General features: G+C 43.3%; 2 protein-coding genes across 2 annotated transcripts; one reads left to right on the plus strand and one right to left on the minus strand.

Moving 5' to 3' along the window:
- Positions 1–2,810: 2,810 nt before the first annotated feature.
- LOC134052825 (uncharacterized) lies at positions 2,811–11,928 on the minus strand. The gene is made up of 9 exons (XM_062507509.1): positions 11,839–11,928; positions 11,586–11,667; positions 10,561–10,714; positions 9,036–9,181; positions 7,140–7,316; positions 6,326–6,439; positions 4,907–4,993; positions 3,898–4,045; positions 2,811–3,517 (listed from the first exon to the last, which is right to left on the minus strand). Exons 1-9 carry the CDS (start codon positions 11,847–11,849, stop codon positions 3,486–3,488), a joined length of 951 nt encoding a protein of 316 aa, XP_062363493.1. The 5' UTR covers positions 11,850–11,928; the 3' UTR covers positions 2,811–3,485.
- Positions 11,929–14,632: 2,704 nt separating this feature from the next.
- SLC35E2B (solute carrier family 35 member E2B) lies at positions 14,633–22,593 on the plus strand. Its single transcript, XM_062507520.1, has 8 exons — positions 14,633–15,315; positions 16,131–16,266; positions 17,191–17,318; positions 17,620–17,740; positions 18,060–18,113; positions 18,741–18,813; positions 19,404–19,549; positions 20,688–22,593. Exons 1-8 carry the CDS (start codon positions 14,991–14,993, stop codon positions 20,929–20,931), a joined length of 1,227 nt encoding a protein of 408 aa, XP_062363504.1. The 5' UTR covers positions 14,633–14,990; the 3' UTR covers positions 20,932–22,593.
- The last annotated feature ends 940 nt before the right edge of the window (positions 22,594–23,533 follow it).

Consider the following 23,533-nt stretch of genomic DNA (forward strand, 5'->3'; position numbering starts at 1 on the left):
TTCTGATTGAGCTGGGATCTCCTTGGGAACGGGGTGAGAATCTCCGCTGAACGTTTTTCATGATTGTCTTACATTGTTTCTGTGGTCCAAAGTGGAAGTGGGAAATGGGTTCATTTCCAAACTCTGCCTGACCTGTTGTCCTCTGGTGGTTTCAATAATGCCTCATCCCTTTTGGATGCTGCCCTGGGCTGAGTTCATGGAATGCAGGTGAGAGCACTTTTCCAGAAAAGAGAAGCAAACTCTTGGGTAACGATTCAAATCACAATGAAAGCGTGGTCATATAAATTAATGCTTGGTTTGTACATTTTGTAAAATAGAATATTGGTTTGATTTGGTCAAAACCAGATGGATTTTGGCCTATCTTGGAGACTATCCAGAGAGCTTTTGGGATTTCTCTTTCACTTGAATCTGCAGTAATTGTTTTGTCACTGTTTTGAAGCTGCTTACGGGTTTCCTAAGTGGAATATTCAGTTATTTGATAACTGGTTACTTTTTGAACTAGAGAAGTGTCAGGCTTTTTGCTTTGAAACTCTTTTATTTAACCATGCAATAATTGAGAGGACAGGGTCTGGTGTCTAGAGAAGTGTGTGGATGAGTGGAGAATGAGCAGTTCTAGGCACACTGGAGAGTGGAAAATCATTTTGCAGAGGTGAAATGATTTATGAGCCTTATCTAGTATTTTTTTAAAGATAAAAACTATATTCAGCACTTTTTATTTATGCTTTTTATAACACTAAAGCTATTCTTGACTAAATTGCCGAACTTTTAATTTTCAGAGTGCACAGGTAATGAAATCTGTAATCAAAGTGTACTGAACTACTTTAGACCTACATTAGGGGTTGGCTTGAAAATTCTTCTTTCAATTTATCACCTGCTGCAATTGCATTGCTGGCTCTGAGGCTGCTGCAGCTTTGCTTGTATGGAATTCCTGCTGAGAAAAAGGCATTTTCTGGGTGGCTGCTGAGCCCAGGCAGAGCTGCAGCCTCAGCTCAGGCAGGGCAGGCAATGCAGTCCTGGCTTTTCCTCCAAAAGCTGCCTTGATTCTCCCTGGCCCAGCTGCTTTCACAGCCTGGGCTGTGTTCATACATCACAGAGTTTATCCGAGTGTGCAAAGTCCCTTTGCAAGGCTTTTAATCTGCAAACTGCAGGAGAGTGAGGCTGGAGCAGCCCTGGAGTTCTGCATTTGAACTGCTCCAGGAATGGGGGAGCTTAACCAGAAAAAAAGCTGACATGCACCTCACTTTATTGGCAATAAAACCTCATTTTGCTGATGTAGCTTATTCAGAATAACTTGGTTAAACTGTGCTAAAAATGGGGGTTTGCTGATTAAGAGTTTTTAATAAAAGGGTTTGTAAGTCACTGGCACCTACAGATCCTTTCATTTACAAAGGGCCAAAATGGAAGCTGGGAAATTAATTTTTTTTTTTTTTTTTTTTTTTTTGTTTTTTTTTTTTTGTTTTTTTTAAAGTTACCCTCTGGTAGAAATTGAAGAAGTTGTTACCAACTGTAGTAGGGAATAAAGCAGTGTACTGAATTTTTAAAAGATGAAATATCCTGTTACATATTGTTAACACATTAAAGGCTTGGTTTTAAATATTGTTGAGAAACAAAATATTTTTCAATCCTTTCAATAAAAACTTTTTGTAAAGTTGGATTGGTCAATTTGTCTTTTGACTGGGGAGAATATAAAATTGTGAATTGAAGTTCCTTGGAATTGTGTGGGGTTTGACTCTTCCAACAGGACAGTGGCATCTGTTTTCTGGGAATACACCCAAGGCTTTTTTGAATGTCTGATACCAGGTTTTCCTCGAAAGTCTCAAAGGAACTGCTGGATTTGCTGGGCAAGTTGAAACAAATCTTGTGTACAGCCAGCTGGGCTGCATTAAATACTGTTTTTAAAGGCCAAATAATAAAAATATGAAGGAAGAAATAGATAAGGGCAATCTGATAATTTGATATCCAGAAGTTTAGGATTAAAAATGAGGCTTAGATGCTGTGGTAGAAACATGGAATGAAGTCCTAGACACTTCTTCCATGGAACTTGAGATTCATGATGAGTTTTAAGTATTTGGATTTCATATTTAATCTGTATCATTCCAACAGTTGAGAGAGATGTTTGCAGTAAAGAATCTACCTTTAAATGGAGTTTTTGTTTGACAAGGCACCTTGGCAAAAGTTTTTCATCCTTCCACGCCTGGCTGGTGACAAAGTTTGCTGTCCAGGGCCAGAGCACTTTCTCTAACAGTGACAGACATAAAACACTTCCCTCACCTCCTTCTGCCCCAGCACAGGCTTAGTGCAAGAGCAGAGCTTCCCCTCTTAATCTGAAGGACTGAAAACGTTTCATTGTGACATTTAAATGTTTAAATTCTTCCAGCAACAATTCCTGGTGCCACTGGGACTTGTGGGATGCTCCATCAGCCCCTGCAGTCTGGCTACACAGCATTAACCTCTTCATGCCTCCCTTGGGCTACAGAAACAGCAGATTTGATTCAGGTTTAGGAGATCAAGATGAGAAAAATAGGTATTTGTAATAGAAGTTCTGATTTGGATGGTTAGGATGAGAAATTGCAGTAGTTTTGATAAAATCCTTGTAAATTGCCCTAATAAGCTGCAATAAATTTTTAATTTAAATTGCTTTTTGCAGTCCAGCTGCCTGCAAATAAAACTGTGTCTGAAGAGAATTGCAATGGCAGTGTCCACAGCACCTATGAATTCCAGTCCCAACCTCTTCCCTAATCAGTTTCAATGGATTTCCCATTGAATTGCTGCTGTTCCATGTAAAATAATTATCCACTCACAAATTGTGCTTATACTTTATTAAAAAATAGCCAGTAGTCAAAGGTTCCAGTCAATAAAATACCAAACTTTTCAACTGCAATATTAAAGGCTTAATTGTAACAGTCCCCCTGGTATGAAATGGCACCTTGGTTACACTGAGGGAGGGGTGAGGTTACAAGGAGTAGTTTTCATGTGTAGCTGGGGTTAAAAAAAAGAAATATTCTGAAGCCAGAGGAGCAAAAGAAGCTCTAGACAGGGGACACCACTGTCACCAAACCATCAGGGTTCAGCAGTAGATCCAAGCTGGGAAATGATGGCAGCACAATCCCCTTCTAGACTTGGGTACAGAGCATGGGTGTGCAACTTTCCTTCATGATCTTTGTGTCTATCCAGGCAGAAAGCAGTGAAAGGAGCAACATTCCCCACTCACATGCAGGTGTGAACCCCCTGTGCTTCCAAAGCAGCAGGACAAGGAGGGAAAAAGGCTTGGTCCTGTCAGCAGGATCAGCTGGGAGTTTCCCAAGCACATTCTGCTTTTTAAGCTCTGTCCCACCTGCACTGCTCCAAGGAATGTGTGACACCTTCCTGAACCTCCTCCATCCTGGGACAGTGACTTTTTATTGCCACCCTGAATGCAGGTCCTTGGTCAGGAGTTCCTGGGGTGGCTTCACTCAGTGAGAGCTGCAGGGGAGCACAGGGAGGGCTCAGGAGTCGATCCTTCCATAGGAAGAAAACACTGTGGGAAGAGGAGGAGCTCAGTCAGCAGCACTGCAGGGGCTCAGTGACCCTCAGGGAACAGCAGCTTTGGGTTCTGCCACATCAGTGCCTCCCAGGTCCCTTTATTGTCTCTGTATTGTACAGGGATAGAAACATTGCAAGCAGACAGAGATTTGCTCACACAGGTGTGATTTTTTGGACAGCAGCAGTTCTTTCTTCAGGGAAAAGCTACATCAGTCCCACCCAGCTTCTGAGCTTTGGCAGCCCAGTAATTCTGAGGTAGCAGAAGTGCTTGACTGGGGATCTGCCTTCTCCTGTGATTATCCCTAAGGATCCTCCTGGCTCTTTCCCTGTGACAGAACAGGCTCCACCCTTCCCAGTGAAGTTTTGGGTACTTACTTCTCTCCCTCAGCCCCTGCCCGAAGCTGCGGTAGACGTGAACCAGAGCCCAGAACAGAACAGATTTTATTGCGACAGAAATGCAGGAGCCAGTGATGAAAGCAGCCTCCAGGGTGTAAGAATTGCCTTTGCCCCACTCCCTTATCACCTGCAGAAAAAGGGAGACACGAAACCATCACCACCACCTGCCAAAGAGCCTCCAAGTTACAACGTGCAACCAAGCACTGAATTTCTGAAAGAAGTCACCAGGGGGTAATTGGAGGAAAAGAAAGAAAAAAGAAAAATTGGTCACTTTGAAACCATCTCAGTTTCCTGATTTTATGATGTACACACAGTGTGGAGTCCTGCTGTGCTCTGCCAGCTCACACAGGAATAATGGGAAGCTCCATTTGCTAAAGGGATCCCTGAGGCTGTGGCTGTCTGGGGGCTGTGGGTGTGAAGGATGAGAAGCACTGGCCTCTCTCAGCATTCCAGCCCTGCCCAGGATGAACAGCTTAGCTTCCCCCTGCCCTCCTCTCTCCTCAGCTCCTTTCAAACATCTTGTGGGAGGTGTCCACTGATAAAGGTTTTGTCAGTGTTACAGAGCCAAAAAACTGCCCCAAACTGGAGTTTGTTTGGCTTACACTGCCTTGTTTTGGCTACAACAGGATAGACAGCTGTGGGTGCTGCCTGAGAAATTCTTTAGAATACAACAACTGAGCCCTGGTCAAATGCTCTGGCACCATATGAGGCTTCTTATAAAGCAGGGGAGGCATTTTTGAGGAGGTATCTTGAACAAAATTTTGTTTCATCTTTCCCTCATCATTCTTTGCAGGGACTTCCAGAGCGTCTCCCTCTGATCAGTTCAAAGAGCAACTTGACTTGGTCCCTGTCCTGAAAAGCTGATCCTGGAGAGGCAGGATGTGCTCTGCTCTCTTCAAATCCAGCAGGACCTGCAGGGAAGGGGTGAGGCAGCACCTCTGGGCCCTGAGAATGATGAGGCTGAGACCCCCAGCCTTGCTCCCCTTACCGTGTAGAGCAGGTAGATGAGATAAACCACCTCAGGCACATTCTGAATCAGAAATACCCACACCAGAGGTTTCAGCTCTTTTAAAATCTGCAAAATAAGATACAGCTTTTTAAGTCATTGCTATATACTCTATAAAAGCTGCATGTTTTTATAGCATTTCCAGTACTGGTTAAGCTGAGTTCTCAGTTTTAGCTTTGCTCTCCTCTTCTCCACTCGTGTTTTTTAGCAGGAAATTCAGCCTCTGTTTTCCCCTGAGCTGGGCCACGAGTGGTGATGACCTTTCTCTCTGGGCACACTCAGATTTTCTCCAGCAGCTGGATGTTTTCATAGGTAACAGACTGAAAGCTCCCTGTGACTCTTTCTCCACCTTTCTTTTTACTCCACAGAAATGCAGTCACTGAGGAGTGAAATGTGGGAGAAGCAAGGGGATTGAAGTGCCAGGAGAATTTAATTTCACAATTCAGCCTGGGACTTGGGAAAGAAGAAAGGGACTGCAGCAGCCCTGGGCTGGGAAGGCAGGTCCGAGCAAAGGAAGGAAAAGCAGCTGAGTCACTGGAGGTGAAAGCAGTGACTGTGCCAGTGTTAGGATTGGATTTGATGCATCTGAACAGCACCAGGTTCCTCCCAAACCCAAAACCGATGTGTTTTAAAAGCACAATTTTAGCAAGGAAAGCCATCAAAACACATAGGGAGCTGTATTTCAGCTGTCAGGAATTTATGTGAATGACTAAAGCAAACACCCCAGGAGCCTAAAACAACATCCACCCCCGAAAACCCCTGAACTCCTTCCTGGTAATAAAAAACTCACTTATCTGATGCACCTTGGCCCTGATTCTGCAATCACTCTTGGAACTGAGGCTCAAGATTTCAGAGGAGGTTCAGTCTGACATGAAAAATGACATTTCAAGTTCACAAATCTTTAGGTTAACCTGGAAACTGTCTCTGAGCTTTGAAGGAGATGCCCCAATAAAGGACCCCTCATCTTTTTGGTGTGGTTTCCTAAGGATTTAAGGCCTCACTGTGTCTGTAACACTGTAATAATTTGGGGGACTGCTCCCAGTGTCACCCAGCCTTGGCAGAGAGGCAGAAATATTATGTGATCCTCCAGATTTCATTGAAGTGATCAAGGACTGAGACTAAAACAATGTCCCTCAGTCAAAATGAAGGATGCCACATGTGACAAACTCATTGTCACAAATGTCACAATGTGACAAACTCATTGTCACAATGACAACATGACTTTGTTTCACTCCCTGTGCTCAGTTCAGACACAGATTTACACAAAACCTTCAATATTGGTGGTGCTCTGCTCTTCTCCATGCTGGCTCCCCTCCCTGAGCCTGTGGGAATCCCTGAGGGTGGGGATGGGCAGTGCCAGGGGCTGTGTGTCCCTGGTGTCCCCTGCAGCTGGACACTCACTGCAATGATGCCCACGGTGACCTTCAGGCAGCCCCAGACAACGCCCGTGGCTGAGATGATGTTGTGCAGCAAGGTGACCTCGTGCAGGCTGATCAGGAGGATGCACAGGCACAGCTGGGGGAGGCAAACATTTGATGAAATCATTCCTGGAGACTGTGCAGCCCCACAAAGAAAAAAAATCTGCAACAAACTCCCTGCAACAGCAAGTTGGGCACAGGTCTAAAAGCTGAAATTATTCCTCAAACAAGGACAGAGGTACTTCCCTGTGTGAACAGGAGAGCAGATAAAGCACAGGAATGCAGCACTAAATAAGGATAAGGGGCGCTTACAGAACTAACAGGTCTTGGGTTCACTTTCCCCATGTGTAACTTCATTTTCTGTCTCACTGCCCTGCTGGTCAAGTTCCCCTCTCCCACCCCAGAATCATTTCCTCAATGCAGGAGGTAGCTGGAAAGCAGGAGACTGGAGGCTGAGATGGGCAGGAATAACCAGGCTTATTTCAATAATAACCAGGAATAAACAGGCTTATTTCAGGAGGCCATGGGCTCCTGGATGAAATGTTTTTTTAAGGGATAAACTTCCCAAAAATAAGATTCAGTTCTTCTTTTGTACAGGACAATGATAAAATACATTTTGATTTATTTTTATGGATTTTAGCTAAGCTATGGCAAACACACGGAGCTGCAAGCATTATTAAATTAATATAATAAGCTACAAGAGAGGATTGCTCTTGGAAAGGAATAATTCAATTCAGACAGTCCAAGATATCACCAGTGAGAGGGAAAAAGGGAATGTGGGGGCCAGAGCTCTGTACCTGTGCCTGCAGATCAAAAGTGAGCATGGAAAAGCAGAGGCTGAGCATGAAGTACTGGGACTGGAGGCTCTCCAGGGCACCCCCCACCCGAAATGCCATCATGGACTGGCTCTGGATGAGGATGAGGGCACAGATCACATCGAAGGAGCCCACCAGCAGGATCAGCACAAAACGAGCCTGAGGGAGGAGAACACAGGATTGGCCACAGCAGGGACAGGCTGGCACTGGAACCAGCTGCAAATACAGACAGGAGTGACAAACTCTTCACAGAGACCGGTTCTGAGCTTCCTGTTGGAGCAAAACAACCTTTCCCACTGGGGGCTGGGGGTTATTCTCAATGCTGGACTTGCAGAATTCCAAGGAACACAGGTTTGTGTCAGTTTGTGTCCACTTTGCTGGAATTACCACTCGGTTTCTCCTGCTTTAAGGACAGTTCAAGTGGCAAAACATCCTTCAGAATTTCATTGGTATGAAAATATTTATAACTACAAATTATTCTGGCTCAGGAAGAAGAGTTCCAGTAATCCAAGTTACAGTTGGAGTAGTAAAAAAAAGGCCTAATAATATTTTTTACATTTATACCAGGCTTTACTTTGAAATTTTTGTTTAATATTTAAACTGATGACATGGCTGTGCATCTTAAAAGTAACTTGCATTTCTTTGATGCCTGTTCCTTATTGGCCCTACCAACCCAGTTTGCTGCAGATAAAGTGTGTTTAACTGAATATCCAATTGATAAATAAACTGAATTGGCAAAGCTGCCTTGCTCCATCTCCCTTGCCTGGCTGCCACCTCTCCTGCTGAAGAGTCATTTTTGGGTGACTTCACAGCAGTGAAGCACCTTGCTGAGAAAAATGTGATAAAAAGCAAGCACTTCCTGGAAGCACAGCAAGTGGGAATTTAACACCAAACCTTAGCAAGGCCTAGGACACAATGCTTTAATAAATGTCACTGCTACGAAATGCAAACATAATAACCTGGAGTGGCATTATTGCATCTTTTTTGTTACCTTGAAGGTTCCCACAAATCTCATAAAAACAGCTTTATGAGCACTGGGTAGTTGCTGTGCCTACAGACTGGGAATTCCAGTTCCAGCCTAGGTTGGATTTATGTGACTTCAGGCCAGACATTGCACAGAGGGAAATCTGAAGCAGGTGAAGTGAAGGAATTCTGTGTAATTCTTTGATATTTCTGTTACTTGTGGGTGCTGCCATAAGGAAACTCAGAGAACAGCTCAGAGAAGATTTGCAGTTGTGGGTGTGCACATTTTGTTGTTCAGTAGGGATAATTCAGCCTGATTCTCTGTTATCAGTAACAATAATATAATAACAATTATAGAATTGTTATTAATATAAAAATAATTACAAAAATATAATAACAATAAAATAAGTAATATGTGTAACAGAAACAATTAATATATATAATAAAACTATAACTATTAATATAATATAAAAGATAAAATATAATAAATAGTAATAAGTATAAATGTAATTATAAGTAAATATTAATGTAAATAAAAAGAAACAATAAGTTATAATCTATAAAAACTACTAATAAAAAATTAACATATAGTATATATAATAACATAACTGTGTATTATATAGCATATATATTATGTAGTATTTATAACATAAGGATATATAGTAATAAGTATCAATAATTATATATATAACATATATATAAACTCATAATAATTTATCTTTACATTTATATATTACAATATCAATATAGAAATGCAAATATAAATAAATATATATATAAAAATATATTTTGGGTTTTTTGTTTGTTTGTTTTAGTACAATCTGTGTTACTACAGACATCTTGCCTTGCCAGTGATGGATTTTCAAAGCCAGGCTGTGGGGGGAAGGAAAAGCTGATTAAAAGCAGGAGACTGACCAGGAGTTTTGGCTTCTGCTCAGAGGGGAGCACGGTGAAGTTGATGATGGAGCGCAGCATCACGAGCAGGATGGAGAGCACAAACACCACGAGCTCCTGGCAGTTCTCCTGCAGGATGCCCCTGCTCACATAATACACACAGAACACTGGGGAGGAGAGGGAATGTCAGTGCCAGCTCAAACAGGGCCAAAATTCCCAATTTTGGAGCCAAAGTGGAAGGATCAAAGTGTTCCTGAGGCTCCTTGGTCGTTGTTCTCACCAAGGAGCTTGAATCAGGTAATTAAAGTGCTCCCCACTGTGTTTAGCTCACAAGAAATTCAATAATTAGTTAGGTTTTTTAATCACTTGTGAAGTAACACCATGGAAATGGCAGTGTATTCTCCAAACTGGCAGCTGGGCTGGGTCATGCTATGAATACCACACTGAACATTATGTGCAGTTGTTTATTAGAAATAAATGAAACAGCAACATTTTTACTAAAGAAATGGAATCAAATCATCTTCCCCGAGTAATTCAGGTGACTGAAAAGCAGTTTATTACTCACACACAGCCTCCACAGTGCTGCCTCTGTGGTCTGGCCACTGCACAGGGTTTGTGTGTGGAACTGAACCTAGACTAGATTCACTTTATTTACGTGTGGAAATTTTGTAACACACCACTCTGCAAACTATAATCCAAAAAATAATTAGGTCAGGACAGGTCTGAGTTTAATTTTTATAAAATATATCAAACATCCAGTCAGCTGTCACTGTGAATTTTATGCTTTTTTGGTAAAAACTTCCCTAAGGCAAAGGCTTTGTTCTTTCACAGGATGCTGCTGCAAACACTGGTTAATTCTTACCACAGCCAAAGGAACAACAAATTCCTCTTTCCAAAGCACTGCTTCCTTAATTCCACACGTCAACTCATCCACATTTGCTGTGCTGGGACATGGGGACAGCATTGTACAAATTTTCAAATTAAATAACAACTTCAGTCTAAATAAACCTTCAGTGAACAAACTTCCTTTTTCACTGCCCTTAACAGGGACTGAGAAAATGGAAAATGATTGGCCAATTCCAAAGTGAATCGTGATTTTCTGGACATGACCTCAGGAAGACCTGGAAGGCTTAAGATGGTATTTCCTTGTTTTGCAAACTCAGCTGCTAAATCCACAAAGATGTGTACAAATTTGAAAAGAAGCTCTTTTTTCCTCATCAAGCTTTTTGCAGTGATGGAATATGCACATGAAATTTCCTGAAATCCTCGAGTTTATTATTTTCATGCTAATTTCTGTTTAATACAAATGGACTCCAGAAGTTTCTGAAGCTCTGATTGGAAATACCCCAAGAAGGAAGTTTGGACTGTGAACACTTGAATTTCATTAAAATTCAGTCATTAAAACAGGAACTGGTGAGTTTTTCTGGCACAGCTGAACATCCAGTATCTCTTATATAAGAAACTTCAGCTGCTGCTTGATGACTTTATTTATTATTAGTATTATTATTATTTTCATTATTTACTCCATCCAAACCGGGTTTCTTACCAACTCCAACCAACTGAATAAGGGAAATGGTGAAATCCTCCTCAGTCTGGCGCACCAGTGTCTCTATGGTCAGCCCTATGACACTCAGCAGGGACAAAATAGTGACACAGAAGTAGATCTTCACAGGGAATGAGAGCTCTGAACATGGTTTTATCTGTAAAGGGAGAAAATTCTTGAACACATCATGCAGAATAAATCCATTGCTGTTCCTAAAAATCACATTGAGGCGAGTGGGGTAAATGAGACAGTGCAGGGTTTCCTTCAGGAAAAGGAAGAGAAACTCCACGATTAGACTGAAACTCCCAAACTGCTGAGGAAGGGAGAAGTAGAACTTTACTTCACAATTAATCTCAGCCTAGATGGTGCTGGTTTGTACCCACAGCCTGTCTTTGTGCCTCACAAGGCCATGGTGTTATAATCCATGACATGGAGATTGCCAATGCCCACGTGCACACCTGCCAGAGCGTGGAAATAACATTTCCCTACACTTCCAGTTTTAGGAAACTGTAAGGACAGGGTCAGCATTCTCAGCAAGGCAAAGACCTTGTTTACTTTTATTAAAATATTTCAGGTGGAGCAGCATCCTCGCAGGAATTTAACACTTGGCTTGTTCAGCTGCAGGAGACTGAGGGGACCTCAGGGGCTGCAGCTCCTCCTGAGGGACAGCTCCGATCTCTGCTCTGGGACAGGGACAGGAGCAGGGAATGGCTGGAGGGTGAGGTTGGATTTTGGGAAAGGTTCATCCCCCAGAGGGTGCTGGGCACTGCCTCAAGAGCTCCAGGAGCTGTCAGGGGTAAACAGGGTGGGATTTTGGGGTGTGTGTGCAGGGCCAGGAGCCGGATCCATGATCTCTCCCAGCTCAGGACACTCCACGATGCCGTCAGCAGAGCTGTGCCAAGCCTCGGCGTGCGGACTTCCCTGATGGCACCTGACTTGGGACGCGGATTTGAGCCACGCTCTTCCATCCCTCCCCTCCGGGCAGAGAAACGCGGAGGACAAGCTGCCCACAGCAGCGATGTACTCACGGGGCCGCAGGGCGTGGGGATGAGCTGCCGGTGCCGCGGGGTGAGGTTGGGCAGGCTCGGCCCCGCCGGAGCCGCGGCGCCGCTGAGGGAGAGAGAGCGGGGCCATCAGAGGGCCGTACCACCCCCACAGCGGGGGGGGGGGGGGGGGGAACCGCCCGCGCTCCCCCATCCCCAGCACGGGCGCCTCCAGGCGAGGCGCGGGGGGAGCGCGGGGAGGCGCCCCCGCGCCGCGCGTGGTGCGGCCCGGCCGTACCTGCCGTCCATGGCGGCGGCCGCGCGTCGCGTCCCGGCCCGGCCAGCGGGCCCTACATGGCTGCGGAGGGGTCCCGGCGGCTCTTCCGGGGCCGGCCCGCTCGGCGTCACTTCCCCAGCACGGGCGGGAAGCGCTGCCCGGGCTCCTCCCGGGCGGCGGGGCCGCCGCGCTCCCGCCCCTCCGCCCCGGGGGTCCCCTCGGTGCTGGGCATCCCGCCCGGCTCGGTGGAGGGGCGGCCCGCGGCGCGGCGCTCTGCGCGGCTCTACCCGGCTGTGCGTGCCCTGTAAAACCCTTTCTGCTTTGCTTGGTTTCCTCGTGGTTTTGGTAAAATGGCCTCCCCGCCGCCGCGGTGACAAAGGGGAGAGCTCGGCGCTGGCTGAGTCCCCAGGGCCCGGCGGGGCGGTGCGCGGCCGGAGCCGCCTCTTGAGCCCGGGGCTCCGGGCACGGCAGGGGATGGGCGGGAGCTGCCCGGTGTTACCGCAGCCCGGTGGTTGGTACCGGAGCTGTGGGAGCAGCGAGCGGGCAGCGCAGGTGCCGGCCCGGCTGCGCTGAGGGCTCCGGGGATGGAGGGATGGAGGGATGGGAGCGGCGGGCGCTGCCGCAGAGGAGGATCCGAGCTGGGCCTGGGCAGGGGGATGGCGCTGCTGGAAACCCCCTGGGCCCCAAGGCTGGGTCGGAAGGGCTCCGAACCCCACTCCGGGAGCTGCGGGCACCGGGACACGGGCGGGGATGGGATGGGAACGGAACGGGAATGGACTGCGGGGAGCCGGTTGGGAATGCGGAGGGAAGGCTCTGGCAGTGGGTGAGCAGAAACACAGCTGGAGTGCCACAAAGCGCTAATCTTTTCAGCCTTTCAGCGTCTTCTGCGGTTGTATTTATGGTGTTTGAAGCATCTTGGATGCTCTCGCTGCTATGAGTGAAGCGGTGTTAATGAGCGAGGCTTGCTCAGGGTGCTGAATTTTGTGCATTTGCTGCGTTGGGAGCAATGTTTGAGTGACCTTTTGCATAACTGATGAGGGGTCATGCACACAAACGTTTTTTTCCCCACTGTCAGATCAGCCCTAGCTTCTCAAACCCTTGCAACATACTTGAGCCTTAGTGTTTGTTCATGGTAAGCCGAGTGTCTAAAGTTCTTTCTGGATTATTTTTTTTTCATTGTAATTGTTACTGGGAGCGTAGTTAAGGGTTGGAGAAGGTACAAGGAGTAAGAGGCGCTCACACTGTTGGTTCTTTTGAGCTGGAAGATTAAGTCTTTGTGAGTAATCCAAGAGAAACAACTGCCAACCACTGCCACGTTTTCATCTGTTGGTAAACATCAGCTGCTGGTTGGCCTTGAGGGAGGAAGACTGAATTAGTTCCAGATGGAGAACTCTTTCAGCCCATTTAGACTTTCCAGTTGATTTAAGCCAGCAGGTCAGTAATTTAGGGGAGCAGTTTTGTTCTTATTTGCTGTTTTGCTTCCAGCCATGTGTGGAATCAGTGATATCAAATCTGATATCTGTAATTTAGGGGAGTAGTTTTGTTCTTATTTGCTGTTCTCCTTCCTGCCACGTGTGGAATCAGTGATATCGAGTCTGGTATCAGCGCTGCTGAGGGTGTGGCTCAGTCGGTCTTGGTTTTAATTAAGTTGGATAAACAGAAAAGATATTTTAAAAGCTGTGATGATTAACTAATTTCAATGTAGAGGGATATTTTTTTAATAACCTGGAAAAGGAGGAAGAGTCCAGAATCCATTTTTCTTCACAAATTCTCTTGGAGAACATATATCTTTTTTTCAAGGTTTTGTGTTAAACTGGGTTACCACAGGTTTGGGGTTTAATGTGATCGTGTCAGAGGGTCCCATACCTCAGTGTGCTGCTGGCACCAATCCCTGGAAAAATGGGAAAGAGATAAGGGCGTGGAAATCTTCAGTGCATGGCTGTGGTAACTAGGGAATGTGAGGAATGGAGAATTTCACTGTTAAGTAGCTGCTGTGGAGGGTACTGACATGAGATATTTAACTCCTCAGTACCTCCTTGTGATTTATTTGAGATGCCACATTGGACATGTAAAAAGCATTAAAAATAAAATCTTTAAAAAAAAAGAAAATAGAGTGAACTGCTCATAAAATCAGGGCAGGTGCAGTAGCTCTTGCTAACAACTCTTGGATTTCTCTTGCCATTGATTAAGAGAGGAGTAAAGATCACAGGGTGGTTTTGTTGTTCCCTCTACTCTGCTACTGTAACTTGCCACATTTTGTGTAATTTGTAAAAGAAAAAACCTCTGGATGCAAATCATTTAATGACTTATGCTGCCCAGTCTGTTAAAAAGGCTTTAAGAATTAGTTCTGAGTGCTAATATTGAATTGCAAGGTATAGCAACATGAGGAAGGTTGCATTATTCCCATGTAATTAAATAGACAAGCAGTCTGGAAAGCTTTTGGATGTATTTCCCTAATTTTTTTCACCTGGATACATTTACCAAGATAGCTCTGTGATTACTGGGAGTTAGAGCCCTTGATTATTGATCTCTTTGCCTCAGGTTGGTAGCAGGTTAATTAGTACTAAGGACAGAAGTTCCTGCTTGAATTTGCTGGGATGGGAAGATTTTTCTGGGGAGTGTTTAAAGACAGACTGAGATCAAAGACACTGTAGAATCTGGAAGAGGAGTTACTTATAATTGGAAAGGCTGTGCTGAGGTGCTCCAGAGGAAAAGGGACATAAACCACTATGGTTTTGTGGACCACTACACGATGATGGGGGTGTGTGTTGTTTTAGAATAAAAAACCTCTATAAGTTCTTGCTGCTTAATATTGTCATGAAGACATCAGGAGTTAAAAATCCCTCCTGAAGGTCTCTTCATCTTTCATAAATATGAAGAAGCAGGTGAAATGTGCTGGTTTTGCTTCATTAGGGATGTAAAATGTCTCACATGTTTTTTCCTTCTTTCCCTTCTTTTCCCTCTTAGGCAGAAAACATGGAGCAGCCCACATGAAGAAACATGTGGAGTTCATACTCCTGCAAGATGTTCTTTGGGGGACCAAGCCCAATTTTCCAGGCCCCTGGCAGATGAAGCATTGGCAGATGAAGCACGTGACATTTTTGTTTGGACAAGTGCTGTGTCAGTGTTGCTTTGTGTGAAGGACAAATACTCATTTTTTTTTTCACATCACCATGTCGGCCGTGACAAGCGCCCCGACACCGGAGGCCTCGAGTCCTCCCCAGCTGGAGGAGAAGCCAAAGGGAAAATCCCTGTTCCAGCTGGGCTCACTCTTTGCTAACAGGAGTGAGAAATTTGTGATTGCTCGCAGTGACAGTTTGCCAGAGGAGAATGTCCTGAAAATCACAATCACAGAGACCACTGTCATCGAGTCCGACCTGGGCATCTGGAATTCCCATGCTCTCATCTACCTCACTCTGTGGTTTTTCTTCAGCTTTTGCACTCTGTTCCTTAACAAATACATTCTGTCCTTGCTGGAGGGAGAGCCCAGCATGCTTGGTACCCTGCTTTTCTTGAATTCCAGGGAGAGATTTATTTATTTTACTGGGGAGGGAGCCCCAAAAACTGCCAGAAGTTCTGGATGATGCTGCCAGGCACAGAGTGGGGTTGTTGGGGTGGCTGTGCAGGGATAAGAGTTGGGCTTGGGTGATCCCTGTGGGTCCCTTCCAGCTCAGGATATTCCTTGATCCTATGATTGATAACCCCAGACCATCCCATATAAATCTGAGGGAGAGAATTATTCAATTGAAGTGAAAAATGCCTGGTTTGGAAAGTGTGGGGAGGGATCTTGGGGCTGAGAACTTGGGATTTTTGCCTTTAAAGTGGTTTGTGACACTGTCCTTTCATCCACTTCTTGCAAGATGAAATTTTGCTCCTAGAGGAGCTTTAAGAGGGGGGAAAAAAAGTAATTTTTTGTTTGTTTGTTTTCTGTGCTGGGGGGTTTAACAAAAAGTCAAATTTTGAGTAAGCTGTTGATGCTCTCCAGAGCTGTGCAGTGCAAGAGTTGCCTTTGGTGATCTCTGTTATCCAATGTCCATTTTAGTTTCTTTTTTTTTTTTTTTTTCTTTTTAAGGGGCAAACAAAGCCAACAGATTACATGTGAACCAGGTTTACAAACATTTGGTTTATTGTGCTGCCTTGCTTAGATGTAGAAGCAAAGGGCTTTTGTGAGAATATATAAAATATACACAGTGGTTTCTTAACTGCCAAAAATACTGCACGGATGTTTGTATAAGGAATTTTCTCATGAAAATTGATTTGTTCTGTTCCAGCTTCTGATCTGACTTTATTCCCCCTCTCTGATCCTCCTTTAGGTGCTGTTCAAATGCTTTCCACCACCTTCATTGGCTGCATCAAGATGTTTGTCCCGTGCTGTCTCTACCAGCACAAAACCCGCATCTCCTACCCCCCCAATTTCATCATGATCATGCTCTTTGTTGGATTAATGAGGTAAAAGGGAAAGTTTTCCTGCACTATCTTTATTAATATTTGTGGTTTTCCAAATCAAAGCTGTTTTTTCATGTCTCTCTGCCTTTTTATTCTTGATGAGGTGTTTGGAAATTCACCTTTTCCCCCACAAGAAATATCCCAGGATAATCTTATTTTTATTTGCTGTTGTTCCATGTCCCAGTTGTCAAGTTTTTGGCCTTCTCATCCCATTTACATTTTTTCAGAGCTCACTTCTCTCTCCATTTGCTTTCTTCCCGCTCTCTTTTGAGGCTGATGTTTGTTTAGTGCATTAATATTTACCAGCCTTTTGCCTCAAAACTGATCCAGGCTATTAAAATTTATCTTTTGAAAAGTAAATATTTGCTGGGTGCTGGGATTGTGTCAGTCTGTGGTCGAACAGGGAATAAGAATGCCTGGTTCTGTTTCCTCTACCCTGCAAAACCTGATAAAGAAAATCAAATAAGCGATAAATTCAATTAATTTCAGGGTTTAAACTGTGGTAATTGTGTATCATATCTAATTTACACTAAAGATGGATAACTGCAGCTAAAGTTTCTGTGGTGAATTACTGTTTCTCAGGGGATTTTCACTTTTCTAACTGAGCCTGTTGAAAACTTTGGCTTAAAATTGGTCACTTGAACTTTGGAGTGTGTTAAAAAATAAATTTGTTTTCTGGAAATCCACTCTGCAGCCGAAGACATTCCACAATTGCCCAAGGGTGCCTTTATTTGCCTTAAATAAATAATGTTTAAGCCAAAGCTGAAAGAAATAGATCTGACCTTGCAGGTGCAGGAGAAATCACAGTGCAGTAGTTTTTATGCTGCGTGTCTAAGAGTAGCTCCTGAAGCATTATTTTAATTTCTTCTGCTGCATTAATTAATTCCTTCATTTTTAAAATTAATTTCTTGTGATTTTCTTCTGCAGATTTGCAACAGTGGTCCTGGGCCTGGTCAGCCTGAAGAACGTGGCAGTTTCATTTGCAGAAACTGTGAAAAGCTCTGCTCCTATTTTCACTGTCATCATGTCCCGGATGATTTTGGGAGAATACACTGGTGAGTCCTGAAATGAGATTTAATTACTCTCTTTTTTAATGGCCGTGGTCAAAGAATGGCCACTAAAATATAATAAATGCAGCTGGCAGAATCAGCGTGAACACAATGAGTTTGTAGAATTAAAAGGGTTTGGTGTAAAGGGAATGTTGTTGTTTTTCTGTCAAGAAATTATTGTAGCTTTAAATAACTGAAATTCAGCGTGGTTCGACTGCTGTTCAGTATTTCAAATTCTCTCAAAATTCAGAGTGGGACAAATGAAAAATGCAGCAATTAAATTGGGATTGGCCCTTTTGCTCTGCAGGATTGCTGGTGAATCTCTCCCTGATCCCTGTGATGGGAGGGCTGGCTCTGTGCACTGCCACTGAAATCAGCTTCAACATCCTGGGCTTCTCTGCAGCCCTGTCCACCAACATCATGGACTGGTGAGCACCACGAGAGCTCTGGGGCTGGGAAAAAACAATTAATGCTATTAGGAGATGAAAGAAAATTGTTTCACGTAGTTAATTCTGTACAGTGCATTGAAATGTTGGTATTGAAAATGCATTTTTAACAAATTATTCACTTTCTAACAGCGTTACTGAGATGAAATGATAAAACTTCAATAGACCAAACTCCTTTCTGTATTTGTAAAAAACATTTACCCACCTGAGGATTGATTGATTTGTCCTAATTAAAATACAGCTAAATGGTGGTTTTAATTTTTTTTTAAAATCTCTTTTTTTGTTAAATTTTCTTCTCTAGTTTGCAAAATGTCTTTTCCAAAAAACTACTCAGTGGAGATAAATACAGATTTTCGTAAGTATTCAAAATATTTCGGGTTTGGTTATATTAGGGCTGACTAAAGAAACAAAATTATTTATTTATATTAATATTACAGTTATATTAAAGTAATATTTAGCATTATATTGCACCAGAAGGTGTAAATCTGGTCACTTCTATCATTTTATCAGGGTAAGAAAACTCCCCTGAGCTCCCACTGCAAATTTCATAATCAGCTACAACTCTCAGAAATAAATATTTTAAAATATAAATATTTATATACATATTCACATATTTATATAATTATATATTTTCTTTATATTTGTAAATACTAAATTTGATTTTAAAATAAATATTAAAATATTAATTAAACCCCCCCCCCCCCCCCCCCAAAATATTTTCACAGCAATCCGTGCTTACTCTGCAATCAGGAACTATCCTTAACAATGTTGGGTGTGCAAAAAAAACAACTTTTTAACTCTGAAACTTAAACCAAGAGTAAAGCCTTGTGCTAAAAAACACCTTTAATAATATATATGTATTTTACCAAGAGATAAAAAGCTGCTTTTGGCTTTTTGTGCCTTTTAGCTTCACTCCCTGAGAGCAAAGCTCTATCTTTGCTTTAAAAAAGGAAGTTTTAAATATTTTTTTTCTCCTCTGCAGAGCCCCAGAGCTTCAGTTCTACACAAGTGCAGCTGCTGTGGTTATGCTTATTCCAGCTTGGATATTTTTCATGGTAATTTGAATTTATTATTTCAATTAATTTAGGGTAGGTTTCTTTTTTTATAATTGTTAGCAGAATGTGCAACAAAGGTTAGTCTTAATATTTACCTTTTATCTTTCCCGTTTTTTAAAAATCAGCCTGAAGTACACTTCACCCAATATTTGCAAGAGATTGGGGGAGTAAAAAAGAGAAAATTGTAAATGAAAGAATTTAATATAGACATGAGTTAATCCAAAAAACCTGAGTTTATCTCAGGATTTTTGAGTTCAAATCGTGATTTTTGTCTTCAGTGTGTTTGAGGTTTGAGATAAAGACTTGCAAACAACAACTGGAATATTTGACTTTTTGTAGATTTTCGTGTGGTGTACAGGAATATTAACTCTGTGAGAGCAAAAATTTTTTTTTTTTTCTTTTGAGAAAAAATTTCAGGATCTCAATGTCTTGCGTTTTAGATTTTGTTGGGCTAAAATTTAAATGCAAAACTATCTGCTTTTAACAGTTGGGTGGAAAATCACTTTTAGATTTTCCTCATGCACTAAATTTTTTTTTCTTTGTTTGTTGTTGTTTGTTTATGTTTTTTGGGGTGTTTTTTTGCCATTTAGGATGTGCCTGTGATTGGGAAAAGTGGGAGGAGCTTCAGCTACAACCAGGATATTGTCATTCTCCTGCTGATAGATGGAGTCCTGTTCCACCTGCAGAGTGTCACAGCCTATGCCTTGATGGGCAAAATTTCTCCTGTGACTTTCAGGTAAAACTCTCAGGAGCATTATTTTCTATATTATTTCTATATTATTTTATATTATTATATATTTATATTTTATTAATTGTATTATATATTATTTTATATATTATTTCTATATTTTCAGGAACACTGTTTTATGTTCTTTGGTCAGGAACAATGTTTTGTATTTTTTGATCAGGAAACACTATTTTGTATTTTTTGGTCAGGAACATATTTTATGTTCTCTGGTCAAGAGGACTATTTTGTATTTTTTTTGGTCAGGAACATTTTGGTTTTTTGTTTTTTTTTTTTTTTTTTTTTTTTTGGTCAGGAACATTGTTTTGTTTTGTATTTTTTTTGGGTCAGGAACGTTTTTTTTGTCAGGAACATTATTTTGTTTGTTATTTTTTTTTTTTGTCGGGAACATTATTTTGTGTTCCTTTTCAGGAACACTGTTTTACAATTTCTTTTTGTCAGAAACACAAATGTATAAATTTTTGGTCATTGACACAATTCTGTATTGTTTGTCAGGAACATTATTTTCTATTCTTTTTTTTTTTTTTTTACCCGCTCACTTTTTCTGCTTGAGAACCAGGCAGTAGAGATGTAGTGTGCAAAGAGGTGAATGAGGAAAATCAGGATAGTTGGGGCTGAAAGTGGAATTTAAGTTGGCATTTAAAAAAAAGAGGAAAACTAAAGCTATTTGCAAAGAAATGAATGAGGAATCTGAGACGGTGTTTGGGAGCAAGGCAGACATTGAAGCCTGACTGTGGGGTGTGGCAGAGCTCGTGTCCCCCTCGTGTCCCCCTCGTGTCCCCCTCGTGTCCCCCTCGTGTCCCCCCCCGTCCCCGATGTCCCCCCCCGTCCCCGATGTCCCCCCCGTCCCCGATGTCCCCCCCGTCCCCGATGTCCCCCCCCGTCCCCGATGTCCCCCCCGTCCCCGATGTCCCCCCATCCCCGATGTCCCCCCATCCTCGATGTCCCCACTGTCCCCCCCGTTCCCGATGTCCCCCCCCGTCCCCACTGTCCCCCCCCGTCCCCAATGTCCCCCCATCCCCCACTGTCCCCCCCATCCCCCCTGTCCCCGATGTCCCCCCCCGTCCCCGATGTCCCCCCCTGTCCCCACTGTCCCCCCTGTCCCTGATGTCCCTGCCGTTGTCTGCAGCGTTGCCAGCACAGTCAAACACGCCCTGTCCATCTGGCTCAGCATCATCGTGTTTGGGAACAAGATCACCAGCCTGTCGGCCGTGGGCACTGTCCTGGTCACCGTGGGGGTCCTGCTCTACAACAAGGCCAAACAGCACCAGCAGGAGACCCTGCACAGCCTGGCCATGGCCCCACAGCCCCTGCCGGGACCCACCGAGGACACCGAGCCCCTGATCCCCAAGGATTTGGAACCCTATGATTAACGGGGCTCTTTATCCTCCCAGCCCAGCGTGGCTCCAAGGAAATCCTCCTGGATGTGGTTGTTCCTTTGGTTCCTTTGAGTTCTGGCAGGTCTCGCCCAGGACTTGAAGCAGGAAGGAGCTGGGAAGGATCCAGCAAAGCCTTGGGAATCTGATGCCCCAAAGAGAGGACATGGAACGTGCTAAACCTGGGCTTTGTTGTCTTTCCTCGACTGCAAATGGTGTCTAAGCCTGTGTTGGTGGAAGAACTTCAATATCTTGCAGGAAAACAATTCCTGTCTCCCTCCCCATCCAAATAATGTGAAAAGGTGACCCCACCACTGAATTCTGCTCGCAGAGGGATGGAGTTGGTGGCTCGTGAAAATTCCTGGTGGTTGTTCTGAATTTCCTGCATCCTCCATCGTTCCCGTGTGGTGTGGAGGTGGAAGAGGTCCAAGGAGGGCATTGTCCCACTCTGCTCTGCCCTGGAGTGCCCTCACCTCAAGCCCTGAGGGCTTTTTGGGCCCCCAAAACCTGCCAGAAGTCCAGGAGCATTTGGACAGCAGAGGATGGGATGTTGGGGTGTCTGTGCAGGGCAGGAGTTGGACTGAAGTGGGTCCCCTCCCACTCAGGATATTCCATAATTCTAAGAGGGATTAGAATTCCCTCCCTTCTCTCCCCCCAAAAAAAAACCCAACTTTATAGGTTTGGTTGAAGCAAACTATGGGAAATGAGCTGTGGTGAGCTCACCTACTGCTGACTACAAATTCAGGATTTGTAGTGGTTTTCTTCCAAAATTTTAACGTGGAAATACCTTATTCCAATCATTTATTGACAAAACTGAAATGCAAGTATTCACACACAAACCCTGTGTAGTGTTGAATTCAATACTTGTAGCTGCTTGGAGGTAGAAAAACCACTGAAAATTGTACTGACAGAGGAAGCAGCATCTCTGTATTTCTGTAAGAAACCATTTTGTTGTTTTAATTTCATTTTATCATGCACGAGGAAAGAAATTAAGGGGGTTTTTAATATTATTTCTAAGAGTGCAACAAAAGGTTGCCTTTTAGAAACTCAGGGTTATGAGTCTGACCTGTGTGTAAAATACCTACTTTCTGATAATGTAAAGAAATCTCAGAAGTATCTGTGACAGATAGGAGGAATATTAACCATAAACTGAGGCAAATCTTTATTTCTGCTGCTCTTAAGTTTCCTTTTCTTTTATAGGAAATTTGTTTTTGTGGTAGATCAAAGATTAAAAGTTAACTTTCCATTTCAGAATTCTCAAGAACAGTCATTAGTTTTGGCAAAAAAAAAACAAAGCAGCGCGTGTGTAGCTACAAAAACATTCTCATGAACTTTTGGGGAACAAAACTGAAGTTAAAATGAGTGGATTTTAATAATTGCCAGTCTTTTGGAAGGTTGGAGCATGGATATATAGTAGTCTTTATGATAAAAATACTGGTTAACAGGAAGTTACCAGTGACATTCCTGTAAAATTACATTTCCACACCTGAGTGGCTGCCTGGGGCAGATTCTCCAAAGATCTGAGGGAGGAAGATGCCAATTTTTTTCATCCTTGTGTATGTGATATGTCTGTGGTATTTTGTTTTCTTTTGTACTTCTGTCACTTTTATAAAAGCTGTGGACTGTGGTGTGGAACTCTGTGGGGTTTTTTTTATTAGTTTTCTGCCAAATACACTGAGATTTTTGAAAGTACAACTACAAAAAAAAAAAAAAAAGTGTGGTTTGTGTCATATTTCTGCTTTAGGGGACAGAAATCCCAGCTCCTCTCCTGCATAAATCCCACCATCAGCTGCTTGAGGTTCATTTTAAAACCCAGATTTTGGGTTTTTGTGTGACCAAAGAGAGCCCTGGGATGATTTGGGGATGGGATTTGAGCTCCTGGAGAAGCTCATGGGTGGGAGGACAACCCTCCTGTCCTGCTGAGCTTTGTTCCAATGTTCATCCCATGTATTTTTCTTTGCCCTTTTTTTTTCAGCCTTTGCATTCCTTAGATTAAACAAACCAACCTCTTGCCTGTCCACTCATAAAGCCTTTTTATTCTCCAGACAGACCAATAAACCTTTTCTCTTGTGTAAACAAGGACTTTTTTGCTCTTTGTTAAGAATTCTCGAGTGTCACACCCCAGCTCGTCCTGTGGTGTGACAGAAGCAGTGCTGCCCAGAAAAATTGATTTTTTGGGAACATTTTAGAGTTTCTGTCATTGCATTTCTACCAGGTACCCCTGATGAGGACGAGTCTGAGAGCTGGAGCCATGCAGATTATTTATTTTACATTTTTCAATACACTCAGAGCATGTCTTCCTTAAATGTGAATTCCTGATGCGCTGAGGTGCAGGTATAAGGTGTTACAGCACTCCCTGTGTTTCTAAATTTAATTAATTAATTTCTCCTTACATGGCCTCTTATATGACATTATACTGTCATATATCCAGTGGGGGATGGATAATTAGGGGTCTTTGCCGTTCTGGGCCGTGTCCAGGCCCTGTGTCACTCAGTTCCATGCAGGAATTGAAGTTTTCGGTTGGAATCGCGCTTTATTCAACCCAACTCCATATTTACATTATAATTAAATGCGGCCCTGTGGTGACAACGCCTCCATT

The sequence above is a fragment of the Cinclus cinclus genome, chromosome 23, assembly GCF_963662255.1.
Source record: "Cinclus cinclus chromosome 23, bCinCin1.1, whole genome shotgun sequence".
Taxonomy (NCBI): domain Eukaryota; kingdom Metazoa; phylum Chordata; class Aves; order Passeriformes; family Cinclidae; genus Cinclus; species Cinclus cinclus.